At 36.2% G+C, this 13,905-nt stretch overlaps 1 protein-coding gene across 2 annotated transcripts in view; it reads right to left on the reverse strand.

The window, feature by feature from the left end:
* LRPPRC (leucine rich pentatricopeptide repeat containing) overlaps window positions 1–13,905 on the reverse strand; it is a 102,650-nt gene that overhangs the window by 35,262 nt on the left and 53,483 nt on the right. For both annotated transcript variants that reach the window (XR_005718397.1, XM_040224716.1), the window contains exons 24-25: window positions 10,133–10,257; window positions 9,524–9,630 (exon numbers count right to left, since the gene is read on the reverse strand). Coding sequence is in view for 1 of the 2 variants with exons in the window: in XM_040224716.1 (XP_040080650.1) it covers window positions 9,524–9,630; window positions 10,133–10,257 (232 nt within the window). In the remaining variant the exon portion in view is untranslated. The remainder of the gene's footprint in view (window positions 1–9,523; window positions 9,631–10,132; window positions 10,258–13,905) is intronic.

The following is a 13,905-nucleotide window of genomic DNA, read 5'->3' on the forward strand; positions in this document are numbered from 1 at the left end:
CTGACTTATATGGCAGATATTCCTATGCTTCATTATGAAATTAAGGATTGTTTTCCCAAATGAATCTCAATCATCAAAAGAACATCTAGGTCAGATTAACTAAATCTCCTAGGCTTCTGTAACAGTCTACATTTCTGGCTTATCTCTTAACATCTTATTGAATTTTAAACACTGTAAGTTGAAAGCAAAAAACAAAAAAAAAAAGAAAAGAAAATGTAACAAAAACATGGAGAAAAGAATTCTAACTGGGATGCTAAATATAACTTACCCAAAACCAGTTAATGCTTAATTAAAACAATAAACTCATCTCTAATTTTTCCTGTTTTTCCTATGTACAATCTATTTAATAGACAGGATAAAGTAATTATTATAATTAAAACAAACAAACAAACAGCATGTTTGTTTCCACCTGGGTTACTGTGCTTCAAAACACACTTTGTGCAGCTGCAATTCAGAACTAGATTCACTTGTATTAGAAAAAAGTAATCCCAATTTAAAAAATAATTTTCATTAACTTCATTACATCACTGATATAAATTTGCTGTTATCATAACAGGCTTCTATGTATATTAGTAGAAACAGATATCAAGTATAATATTAATAATTATCATTGTGAAGTGAAAACAGATGAAGATTCTTCTACTTCAAACTGCACCTCAAAGGAAATCATTTTAAATTTAACTAAAATAGTGATTTTTACCTGTTCTGAGTTTTGTTTCCATTACTGCTAGAAATGGAAAACGGAAAACCACCACTCTGGCTTCACGTCCTCTAGCTGAAGTAGTAGGAGGAAAATCAAATGCACAAGGAGGATGGGACAAACAAGAACAGTGAGAACCCAGCTGTCTATCCCCAGAGCCAGAACAGCAAGGAGTAAAAGGGCATCACAGTAATTATTAAACCTTCCAACATCTGCCCTTTCTCTACACTCTCCAGAGACAGACTTCAAGACCATGTCTAGTAAGGAGGAAAATATGGCTGAGCAAGTCAAACTAACAGTCTAAGTATCATTAACTAAATATGATCCCACTGTTACAGAAGATGCTAAGTAACTTGTGGGAGAGAGGGAGTATGAACCGGCACGAGAACTGACATCTCCTGAAATTTGGGGGACAGAAGTGGGGGAACTGGAGAAGGAAATGGCAGCCCACTCCAGTATTCTTGCCTGGGAAATCCCATGGACAGAGGAGCCTGGCGGGCTGCAATCCATGTGGTTGCAAAAGTCGAACACGACTGAGCACGCGCACGCACACAGTGGGTGAGCTAGCTCTAAAATCCCTTCTTTATACATGAGATCCATTTTGGCTTATTAAGGAAGGCAAATTAGAATAAAGCCCTGAATCTGATCTGTTAAAGAACAAAGAGGAGGAACAAAGGTTGGGAGACTGCTATAATCCAAAATTTTAGTCCTAAAGGCAAAGTCATAAAAAGAAGTGATATGCCCCCTGAGAAGATAGCAAATTTACTCTGGCTGAAATGTTACGGAAGAGTAATAGCAGAGAAAGAGAGAGGGAAAATTCAAGAAAGAGAAATTCTGGAGAAATTTTAAGTTGTTTTGGTGGTTCAGATATTAAAGGTTGAGAGATCATGGAGGCTGAATTGAATACATGAAAAAGAAAGTGAAAGTGAAGTGTCAGTTGCTCATTCGTGTCTGATTCTTTGAGATCCCATGGACTGTAGCCCACTAGGCTTCTCTGTCCATAGAATTCCCCAGGAAAGAATACTGGAGTGGGTTGTCATTCCCTAGTCCAAGGGATTTTCCTGACCCAGGGATCGTACCCAAGTCTCCTGCATAGAAGGCAGATTCTGTACCATCTGAGCCATCAGGAAAGCCCTATATTGAATATATAAATATATCAAATCAATAGTTCCAACACCTTAAACTTAATGAAACATTATAGCTTATCTCAATTTTTAAAAAAGAGTGATCATGGAAGCAGAGGCAGAAATGGTGTAAGGGAACCAACAGAAAATCTGAAATCAGGATGTAATTTCCAAATCCATGACAACCACACTCACACCCTGAACTGAAGTTTCACCACCCTAATTACTCTCAGAGTTGTTCTGTGAGGCTCACACGAAGATGTACATGAAAATCATTTCAGAAGTATTAAAATGTTACTAATATTGGTTATACTGCTTAGCTTGTAATCTAGGTTTGAACCGCAAGAGACGAGGTTAGAGAAAGAAATGCTAAGCAAGTTTAAAGTAGACTCTTACTCATCTTTGTGTTTGTAATTACTGAGCTGCTCAAAGGGTTAAGAATAAAACTGATATAATTCTCTACAGAAACTCTGAATATAGTTATTTAACATTTCATGTCATTATTTAACTTTCTGTACTTGTTTGTACCATCTCTCCCTGGACTTAAGCTGCAATCTTAAAAACATAAAATGAATTATCTAAACAGTGTTAATTTATTTAAATGACCCACAACACTTCTTTCCTGGGAGGTGAATGAACTTGACTAAAATGAAGTCATTTTCTCTAAACAAAGAAATACCACCCTTTTATCATAATATGTAGCAAAAGAAGTATGGGACTAAAATACTAGAACTCAGGAGGCCTGGGTTTTAGTCCAATCTTTGCTACTGTGAGCCATGAAAGAGGTATCATCTATCAACACACAAAATTTTTGTCTTTATGCATCAGGGGCCTTAAAAATGGTAATAATGACATATGATCCACTTCTGAGAAATGATCCTAAGTAAATAATCTGAAAAACAAATATGCTAGGAGGTAAAGATGTGAATTATGATGACTACTTACAATAGTGAAAAATGTTCTCAAAAGAGGAATGGGCAAATAATCTTATACAAAAGAACAATGTAGTCATTAATGCTTTAGAACAGTTCTTACTGACATTCAGAGAATGCAGAGACAGTGATGTAGGGTGAAGAAAGTATTATGTAAGCTTTATGATTCAATTTCAAGTATATACAAAAGAAATATGCATTGAATAAAGGACAGAAAACCTATAAAGATGACTAGATAAGTAGTGGCACTGATAGTGAGTCTTAATAAACTTGGTGTATTTTAAACAGTAACACATGTTAAGCTTTACTTGAATCTATACACCGGCGGAGGGTTTCCCTGGTAGCTCAGCTGGTAAAGAATCCGCCTGCAATGCAGGAGACCCCAGTTTGATTCCTGGGTTAGGAAGATCCCCTAGAGAAGGGATAGGCTACCCACTCCAGTATTCATGGGCTTCCCTGGTGGTTCAAGACAGTAAAGAATCCACCTGCAATGTGGGAGACCTGTGATCCCTGGGTTGAGAGGATCCCCTGGAGAAGGGAATGGCAACCCACTCCAGTATTCTTGCTTGGAGAATCCCCATGGACAGAGGAACCTCATGGGCTACAGTCCATGGAGGCTGCAAAGAATTGGACACAAATGAAATGACTAAGCACAACACAGCATACACAGGGGAAACAATCAGGTTGACCACCATCACTGGGAAGACAAAATACAACACAGTGTATTTATCTGATATTATTATATACATTTACAAAAATATTTGTGAACACTTCCCCAGTTGCACATTTCATTCCAGAATGTGCCAGAAGAATACTGGAAGGAACAAGAGGACGAGACTGAAGACGAGAGAAAAGGGTCTGACTTCAACACAAGAAAGAACATCACAGAGAAAGCAGAGCATAAAGCTAACATGCAGTGTTTAACACTGTCCCAGACACTCTAGATGTGGTCTTAGCAGTGTTGTCTGATAGAGCCTTAAGAGAAAGAACAAGAATAAAGAAAAGAAGTCCTGTCCTGCTCTGGGGCCTTTGCACAGGGAGTGTCCTCTGAGTGAGATGTTTTTGCTTCCACTCATTATGTGCCTTGCTCCTGCTGCTGCTGCTGCTAAGTCGCTTCAGTCGTGTCTGACTCTGTGCGACCCCATAGACGGCAGCCCACCAGGCTCCCCTGTCCCTGGGATTCTCCAGGCAAGAACACTGGAGTGGGTTGCCATTTCCTTCTCCAATGCATGACAGGAAAAGTGAAAGTAAAGTCGCTCAGTCATGTCTGACTCCTAGCGACCCCATGGACTGCAGCCCACCAGGCTCCTTCATCCATGGGATTTTTCCAGGCAAGAGTACTAGTTCACCCTTTAGTTTTCAGCCCAAACATAACTTCCTCAAAAAAATCTATCTAGTCTTGAAATAGATACTTTTATAGCATGTTCTGTTACAATAAAACAATTATTGCACTTTCATCTTTCTAAAGTCTATCTTTAGGACAGACTGTAAGATGTGATCCATAACTGTTTACTGAAGGAAGGGAAGAGAGAAATGGAGGGGAAATTGATCACACTGAGAAGCCACGCAAATTTTATCAACCACCTTAGTTAAAGGACTTGACCTAGTTTTAAGTTACGAAATCTGCCAATGCCAACTTTATAAAGGTTCATAATGGGAGGTGCTGTTGTCAGATCTAAGTTAGAGCTCAAAGTATCTCAAGTCAGAGCTTAGATGATCTTATGCCTCTGTTAATTCATCACTGTTGTTTGGTTGCTCAGTCATGTCCAACTCTTTGCGATCCTATGGACCATAGCCCACCAGGCTCCTCTGTCCACGGGATTTCCCAGGCAAGAATACAGGAGTGGATTGTCATTTCATTCTCCAGTGGATCTTCCCGTGTCTCCTGCTTGGCAGACAGATTCTTTACCACTGAGCCACCTGAGAAGCCCTTAATTCACCATAAGTCAGTTCAGTAGCTCAGATGTGTCCAACTCTTTGCAACCCCGCAGACTGCAGCACGCTGGGCTTCCCTGTCCATCACCAACTCCCAGAGCTTGCTCAAACTCATGTCCATCAAGTCAGTGATGCCATCCAACCATCTCATCCTCTGTTGTCCCCTTCTCCTCCTGCCTTCAAGTCTTTCCCAGTCTCCACCATACTTTCTGCTAATTAAGGGCACTAGTACTGAGATATCTACTATTACATATCATTTAAAATGACTGAGTAAAGTGTCCTGAAAATCCCCACAACCACTATCCTAATTCAAATCCTATTAATCTTAGTGTCCCAAATCTCCTTTCATCTATCACACATCTTTCTGCTAGTATAAACTTCTTTCTAACATTGCTGAGAGTTGACTGTCTTCTGAATGAACTCCAGCCTGCTTATTCAGATACTGAAGGGTCTCTGGGAACAACCTACCCTTACAAGGTATTTCTTTTAAATCCTATACCCCAGGATGAAAGATTTATTTAGGAAGTCAGGAAAAAAAATAAAACTGGCTTTATTTGCAGATGACAAGATCTTATATGTAGAAAATACTAAAGATTCCACCAAAAAAACTATTAGAACTGATCAATGGATTCAATAAAGTTGCAGGATACAAAATCAACATAAAGAAGTCAGTTTGACTGCTATCCACTAGGAACAAAATATCTGAAAAAAAAATTGAAACAATCCTAATTCATAAGATTATCAAAATGATTTAAAAAAAAAACAACCCTAGGAATAAATTTCACCAAGGCTATGATAGATCTGTACATTGAAAATTATAAGACTTAAGTCAGACACATGACACACACATACACTCGTGCACACAGAAGTCCTGCCACTTGCGACAACACGGCCGGCCATGAAGGCATCATGCGGAGGAAAGTAAGTCAGAAAAGGGGGAGGACTTTATGATTGTCACTTATATGCGAAATCTAAAAAACCCAAACTCCTAAAACCAGGGCATGAAATGGTGGTTGCCAGGGTCTTGGGGGTGGGGGGAACAGGGAGATGCTGGTCAAACAGTACAAACTCCCAGTTCTAAAATGAATAGGTTCTGCGGATCTAACGCACAACATCGCAATTAAACCTAATAATACAGCTTATGTACACACACACTCTCATATATTTGAATGTTGCCAAGAACAGATCTTAAATGTTCTCATCACAGAAAGGGTAATTATTACATGAGGTAACGGAGCTGTTAAATAACACTACTATGGTAATCATTTTGTAGTATGTAAGCATATCAAAATCAACAGGGTGTACACCTTAAAGTTATACACTGTTAAGTGTTACTACTATCTCAATGAAGTTGGAGGAGAAAAGGAACTATTTAGAGGTTTCCCTTTTCTACTTCTTTGCTCTACCTCTAATACCTTTAACACACTTCCAACCCCATCAAACTCACAAATGTGAAAAGTACTACCATATCCATCAATCCTAAACCCCATTATCAGTAAAGTCACCTAATTTCCTACATTAAGAAAAAGTTTCTCTTGAACTCGCAAAACCATTTATATTTTTCTTACAGCAGTTAACAATTGTCAGTCTAATACAGATGTTATCTTCATGTATTAATCTTGTGTTCAAGAAGCTTCACATTAATTCCTTGAGAATCAATCTAGGTCTGATTTACTTTTCTCTCCCTTAGCCTTTCTTGTAGAGGAAAACAATACTCTTTCTCAATATATATAGAATAAGAATATATATATATATCTTCATTACTGAAAACTCAAGAAAATACAGAAAAGTATACAGCAAAATACCAGCTATAATTCCACTCTTCTGCAATAAATGATGGTTAGAAATATAAAACTATGTTAAAACATGATACATTTATGATATATGCAAACCAACTCATTTTAAAAACACAGGTCATATAACACACCAAATCTTGTCTTGGTCTTCTAATTTAATGAGAGCATTTTTATGACTGGTTTATCTTATCTCCCACAGTGGTTAGGATACAAAGAAGCTTTATTGCATATTTTACTTTGGAAATTCAACCCTAGTGAATCTACCCTTGGATAACACACTGTTGCATTTTGGGGAATGATAAAAATGTTGTTCAGTATTTTTTATGTTCTTTCATATGCTGGTACTGTCCTCGTTTATTAATATTCATTACTTTTAAGATTTTCAATAATCCTTACAAAATCACAAAGGAGAACTCCAGGCCTTGAATTTTAACAATCAAAATATAGTGTTCCCCCTCCTACACTGCTGGTGAGAATATAAACTGGTACAGTAACTATGAAAAACAGTGTGGAGGTTCCTTAGAAAGATAAAAACTGAGTTACCAAATAACCCTGCAATCCCACTCCTGGGTATGTACCTGAAGAAAAACACGATCCGAAAGGATACATGCACCTGGTGCTCCTTGCAGCACTGCTTACAATAGCTAAGACATGGAAGCAAGCTAAACGGCCATCGGCAGAGGAACGGACAGAGGAGATGTGGAACGTATGTATATACACGGAATATCACTCAGTGATTAAAGAGAATGGAAAATGCCATTTGCAGCAACATGGATGGGCCTAGAGAGTGCCATACTGAGTGAAGTCGGCCAGCCAGAGGAGGAGGGACGTTGTCTGACATCCCTTATATGTGGAGTCGAAAAAGAAATGGTATACATGAACTCACAAAACAAACAGACTTCAAGAACAAGCGTATGGTTGCTGTTGGGGCTGGGGGAAGAATGAGGAAAAGGGACAGTTAGGGAATTTGGGATGGACATGTACACACAACCATATTTAAATGGATAACCAGCAAGGACCTACTGAATACCACATGGAACTCTGCCACTGTTAAGTGGCAGCCTGGATGGGAGGGGGAATTTGAGGGAGAATGGATATATGTATGTGTATACATATGGCTGAGTCCCTTTGCTGTTCATCTGAAACTCTGATAACACTGTTTGTTGACTGGCTATACTCTAATACAAAATAAGCAGTTAAAAATGTGCCTCAAATATTTCCATATATTGCACACCTTGCCGTCCTACCCTAGGGTACTGCAGAAGGGTTCTGCAAAGCTATTCTTTATCCTTTAAGCAGTTCTATACACTTCCACTATAAAAATTCTGCCATCAGTATACAGCCATTCCTAAATGATTACACTCAATTAACTGTTGTACACTGGCAAAACCTTAAGTAATTAAGAGGCAGCCTCCTTCTCTTGCCTATTCACGTGACAAGAATGTACCTTACCCTAAGCATAATTTTGTGAATTACGTGAGGTGAAGAAGACAACAGAGTCTCTACCTTTTAGGGGCAAAGAGAACTAATATTATTGATTACTACCATAATCTAAGAAACATGCAAGCTGCTTTATATACTAAATTATGTGACTGAATCTTAAAGAAAGATACTATATTCCATATTATAGATGAGGAAGCTTAACAAGGTTTAGTAACTTGTTCTTTATCACAATAGGAAGTAGACGACAAAAGGAGAACCCTCTCTTAAGCCTATTGCTCCTATTATGTCTTGCTTATTACACAAAGAGAGGCACCTGCTTTCCTGCTGTAGAACCTCTAATCGCTATTGTCTGAATACCTGAGTTTTATTTTTGCTCTGATTGGTGCCTTACTATATTGATAACATGGATACAGAGTAGCAGAACTCAACAGGCCGACAGCTTCCCTCATTTTCAGATACCTATGCTGTGTGCTTTCAAGTGAGAGAATTTATACCATTTCCCAGAAAATACAAATGAACTACTTGAGCTACAAAGGCACCTGTCTGAGACAGTACACCCTATTTCCCTCTGCTAGAAGGACAGACTGGATTAAAGAGGCAAAAAGAAGAAAAGTTCTGAATTAATTTCACAGTCCTTTTTCATGCTAGACGTTTCTCTTCTTTGAAAAATGTCAAGAGAAACTAATAATTTTCTGGGTTGTGTGCCTGTATTTTCAAATCCATTATATGCAGTCATCAACATAAAAGCAAGGAGGCCAAATACTACCTCTATGTCTCATCCATCATGGGCACTTTTGGGAAAAGACATGGGTAGCAAGCAGTAAGGTATATCTGAGAGAAACATGATGACTGATATATTTACAAGTTTATTTTACACACATTAAGCAATATCTAAGATGATGTGTCCATCTTCTATGAAATGATTTTTTAGGGGACACAGGACTGTTTTAATAGTGAAATTAATCACAATTTGGACAGACTTCATAGTTGCCCTTTGACTTATCAATTTCAGTAAGCAAAATTTCAATCAAGCCTAGATAAAACATACTAATCCTAAATAGCCCAGGTTTGTCACCTACCATTTCCCATAAGCTGCTTACCATAGTGAAAAAAAAAAGAAGAAATTTTAAATTAAATGCCAAACAGTTGCAGACAGCACTTGTTTGGCTGATTAACTTGTAGACAAGCATTACAAATAAATCTGAGCATGGTCTGCAGCAAATTAAATTCCACTGCTTTTAAGAACAAAGAATTCCTTGGCAAAGAGGATTAGCAACTTTACACCCAGGAATGCCAGTTTAATTTAATTGTTCCACAATCCAAGATTTAATATGCAAATGTCATTTTGATATATAACAGTGAATTTAACAAAGTGAAGAAACAAATTCAATATACAACCAGGCTGCCTTTTCTGAACTGTAATTACATACAATAAAGAAGCTGGCCGAGTCTCCCCCACAACCCCACATTATTGGGACTGAATTATATTAACATGAATCAAAAAAAGTGTAATTAAAGGTTAAAATTTTAAAACATATTCTAATTAAGAGTCTAAATAGCTGTACAATTAGAATACTGTAGTTAACATCATACCTCAATGATCTTCTTGGCCTCTTTGTAATTTCCTGTTTGTAGGAAGGCAAAGAAGAGATCATAGAGCATAGTCATTTCACCCTGTTCTTGGCTCACAAAGTCCATTGCTAGAGAGGAAAGAAGAAAATATATTAGAAGAAAAAATAGAGAGTAACACAGTATCACTTGAAGAATTCTGAATATCAGAAACCTTTAAAATAAATATTCAGAATAACTTAAAGCTTATAGCTATATGAAACAATTTTCTGTCACATTCTTTACCTAACAGCATATATTTATGACATTAAGCACTTATGACTAGTTTCAAAGAGAACTGGTGAGATTAAGGATGAAAATCCCCACAAAGGCAGATCATCAAGAAGTGGAGCAAAAAAAATAACAAAGGGCAACTTTTCAAAATGAACAGTTACTAAAAACAAGGACATCTGTAATATTAAAAAAATTTACCTGATATTTTCCTCTTCAACTTAGAAGTGCAACAAAAGTTTCTCTGGATGTGCTTGTCTTCCTGTTAAATTTTCTCCTCACAGCAACACATTAAGATTACACAAGCAAGAAAGAGGAGGAAAAAAATGACTAACAACCCTAAGATATTAGAAGGTGACTAACCTTTCTGAATTAGCTCAGTCTCGCCTTTCTCTATCAGCTTACACAAGACATCATGAATCCTTGGCAGGATTTTATACTTTTCATAGCAGTCAATGGTGCTTTCAAGAGCAGCAGGTAAGTCATCCCTTGGAAACAACAAAATATTAACAATGAAAAAATATATCTAATTAATCTGAGAGATACACAATGACCAGTCAAAAAGTACACAGGCAGCTTTTACTTAAGTAGACTACCCCAAAGCCAAAATGGAAAAAACAAACAAATGAACAAGAAATAATCCTTATATAGAAATCAATGTTCAGAGTACAGACATCATTGGTGGCTCCTTGCTTCCTCTGCTTCATCTTTTATTATTTCACTTGCTAAACGGCACTTTTTAAAGAGTCCAAAAGACGAAGACATTTCCTCATATTATTTAGAAGTTGCTATAAGAATGCATTATTTCTACAAACAAGGGCTACAGTCAAATATTTTTTCCAACCACTTCAGTTTATGGTTCTCAATAATTTCAGATTTGGGAAACTTTACTAAATGTGCATCAATGGTCATTAAGAACTTTTCAAGCACGTTCACCTTTCTCATCATAATTTTCAAACTGTTGCCTCTCCAGATAAGGAGGAAATAACTTCAGGACTCATAGTAGGTGTGTATGTAATTTATTAAAGTAAAAAGATATTTTCATTAAGTTATTTATTAAATAAGAGTATGGAAATATATTCTGTGGGTCCTCAAAACCTATTTTATCCTTTGGGAAACAACAGTATAAGAAGTTATTAAGGCCTTGGGAAAGCTGTTTAGATAATGTGATCCACGTCTACCTGCCACTTTCCTTTATTTTTAAGTAGATGAGGAAATCAAGGCCTCTAAAGACTGACTGATTAGCCTAAGGCCACTGGGAAGGCACTGCCATCAGGTCACTGGACTCCCCCTTTCAGAGTACATCTAATTATACATTATGCCCTATTAAAAAGCAATGTTGTTCCTTTAGCCTAATACAGTGATATAATTTGGAATAATAAATTTAAAAGATTTTTTAAAAGAAAGTATGAAATGTACTTAGAAAACAAACAAAAAAACAAATGATTACAGGTATGGACCAAAAAGTATAGCTAGTGATAATCTTTGTGGAGAAAACATATTTCTCTCATACGTGCAACAGTTTTTGAAAGGAAGAAAAGCCTTTTAAAATTTTCCGCTGAAGCCCTAACATTTTGGTTCATTATACAAATGTTATGTTGCCCTAGATTGAATTACTATTTTATCCAGATTAAGATTTTAAACTGTACTAAAAAGTACAATACCATGAAGAAGCGTTAATTTTACTGCAATAATACTGACACGGTGAAAATGAGCCGATCGGAATGGAACTCCACCTCATCCCCTTACTGAGCCCTGTTTACAGTGCATCTTCTGGTACCCCACAGAGTCATTTGAATTTTTGTCATTTGGGGTGAAGACTAAATTACAGGTTAATTTCAAAACTGCAAGTAGATGTTGCAGGCTAGATTACTGTCATACAAGGGAAATGCTACAGAAGCTACCACATATGATATAAAGATTTATATAATCAGTATTTTCCTTTGCTTCAGATACAAATTCAGTTATTACCTTTCTACAATTCCATTTAAGGAAAAAACTACCAAAATATTTTCAAAAGAAAAACTAACACATAACAGATTTTTAAAAGGCAGGATGATTTGGTTTTTCAGGTCAATTCCCAAACTAGAATAGTATTGTATCTCAATTATATTTTCCCTACATTAGGTCAAAGCTTTCAATAAATGAATGAATAACTGTTCGGTCAATCAAACAGAAACGCTAATAGTCTTTGGTCTCCAAATATATGCTTCTGAAGATTACACAGGCTCAGAACAACAACAGAAAAGACAAGGATAGCAAAATGGAAATAATTCATATATATTTGTTAGTAATTTTAAATAACAATGTCACTGATCCCAGGTTACCAACAAAATGAATTAAAAATCTGTAATGAAACATTTCATAGATAGAAATAATTAATGACTAGTCATTTCTTTTCATTTCCTATTTACATTCTGACTTGCATTTGGCTGGATCATGTAACTTTAAGAAAGAGACAAAAATGTCCATTCCTCATATAATTTGATGTCATCATTAATCTTTCCTATTTAAGCCTGAAAATTCTGGTTATGGAAATTAAAAATATGAGAAAGTATCTAAAACTGACACTGCTAAAATAGTTGTATACTCATAGGACTTTTAAATTTCAATCCTAATTGATAAGTACTACACACAGCTTGGCTACAACAATGTGACACATTTCAAGAAGTGGTGATAAAAAGTAGATTATCACAACAGTTGAACTCAAGGATCTTTGGGTCTCCTCTTAGTTCGAATACTCTAATGTGAGGTTCTATGAACTTGAGCTTAGTAGGTTCATCATCTCAAATGTTTCACACCAGCAGAGAAAACCATCACATGACTACTACTTGTATTAGGCAGGATTCCATCAGTAAGTGCAGCAAAATATCAAACGGAAAAAGGCTGAAACTGCTTTACACCCAAAACGTGGGAGAAGATTTAAGTAATCAGTGTAATTCTATACCCTAAAACAACTTAGATTTCCTCTGTATGCTTTAAAACACGAGAACTGATTTAAAACTCTACTCTAAATAGAAATAAAAATTTAGCCACTGCTTTCAGAAACCTCAAATAATACTAGGTGAAAACCAACTCTAACATACTATTATCTCTAAGAAAAATCCACTATGATATTTATTTTCAATGACTAGACACCCCTCAAAGTATTTCAATGATATACATAAGGTAATCTTCATAAATAAAATATATGCTAATAAAAAGTAAACAATCATTTAAAAGTATTTGTGACTGATGCAAATTAACTCAATATGACTTTAATCAAAATTCTACAAGCCGATGAAATAAAAGCAGAATAGAAGAAAGATTTTATAATGATACCAGAAAAGGAATCCCTCCTAAATCAAATTTCTTTATAAATAAACTAAAATTCACAAATGTGTCTCATACAAACTTGAACTGTTAGAACAAGAACAATCAGTGATAACTATCTATTTACCTATCGATAGCTTTAAACTTAGTCTGCTTACCCATAACTTCCAATTCAGAGAGCATACTTAATTTAATCAAAATTTTAAATGACAAATATTGATTTTTTAATTGGAATAAAGTACTTCAACATTATGCATAAAGTGCTGGTGAAGTGGCAATTTACCTTAAGAGCTTACGAACTGAAAAGCTCTCAAAATCTGAAATCACTAGAGAAAAGAAGGTCATTGGGGAGAAAAAAGTTCAAAACAAGGGAGCGGGGGGAAAAAACACCTTAACACTCTTAACACCGACTATTCTATAAATCTTAAGCAGATGTTCAGTGTGGAAAGAAATCATTCCAGGAGAAACCACAGACTTTGCGAAAATTATTCTGTTAAGAGAACCAGTCCCTGAAAGAACTAAATGTTTTTTTTTTTTTTCTGTTCATCATCTATAAATGAGGAATCTTCAAGGAGACTGGTGTTGCAATTACAACTAATCCTCCCCAAAAAATTAACTGTGTTGAAGGCTTTGTAATTTCCCTAGGTACAATTTAGCTGTCACTTACTTTAAAATTTACTCAAACATGCGTTCGGAACAGCACTAACTTCACATGTCAAGTGCTTTCCAGCCAATTGAGTCTAAACTGGAAGTCGGTGTTAAACAACTGAATGATTAGACAAGATAGCTCATTTCCCTGCTCTTTTGTTCAGAATAAAATGCCA

Source organism: Oryx dammah, unplaced genomic scaffold, assembly GCF_014754425.2.
Source record: "Oryx dammah isolate SB20612 unplaced genomic scaffold, SCBI_Odam_1.1 HiC_scaffold_25, whole genome shotgun sequence".
NCBI lineage: Eukaryota > Metazoa > Chordata > Mammalia > Artiodactyla > Bovidae > Oryx > Oryx dammah.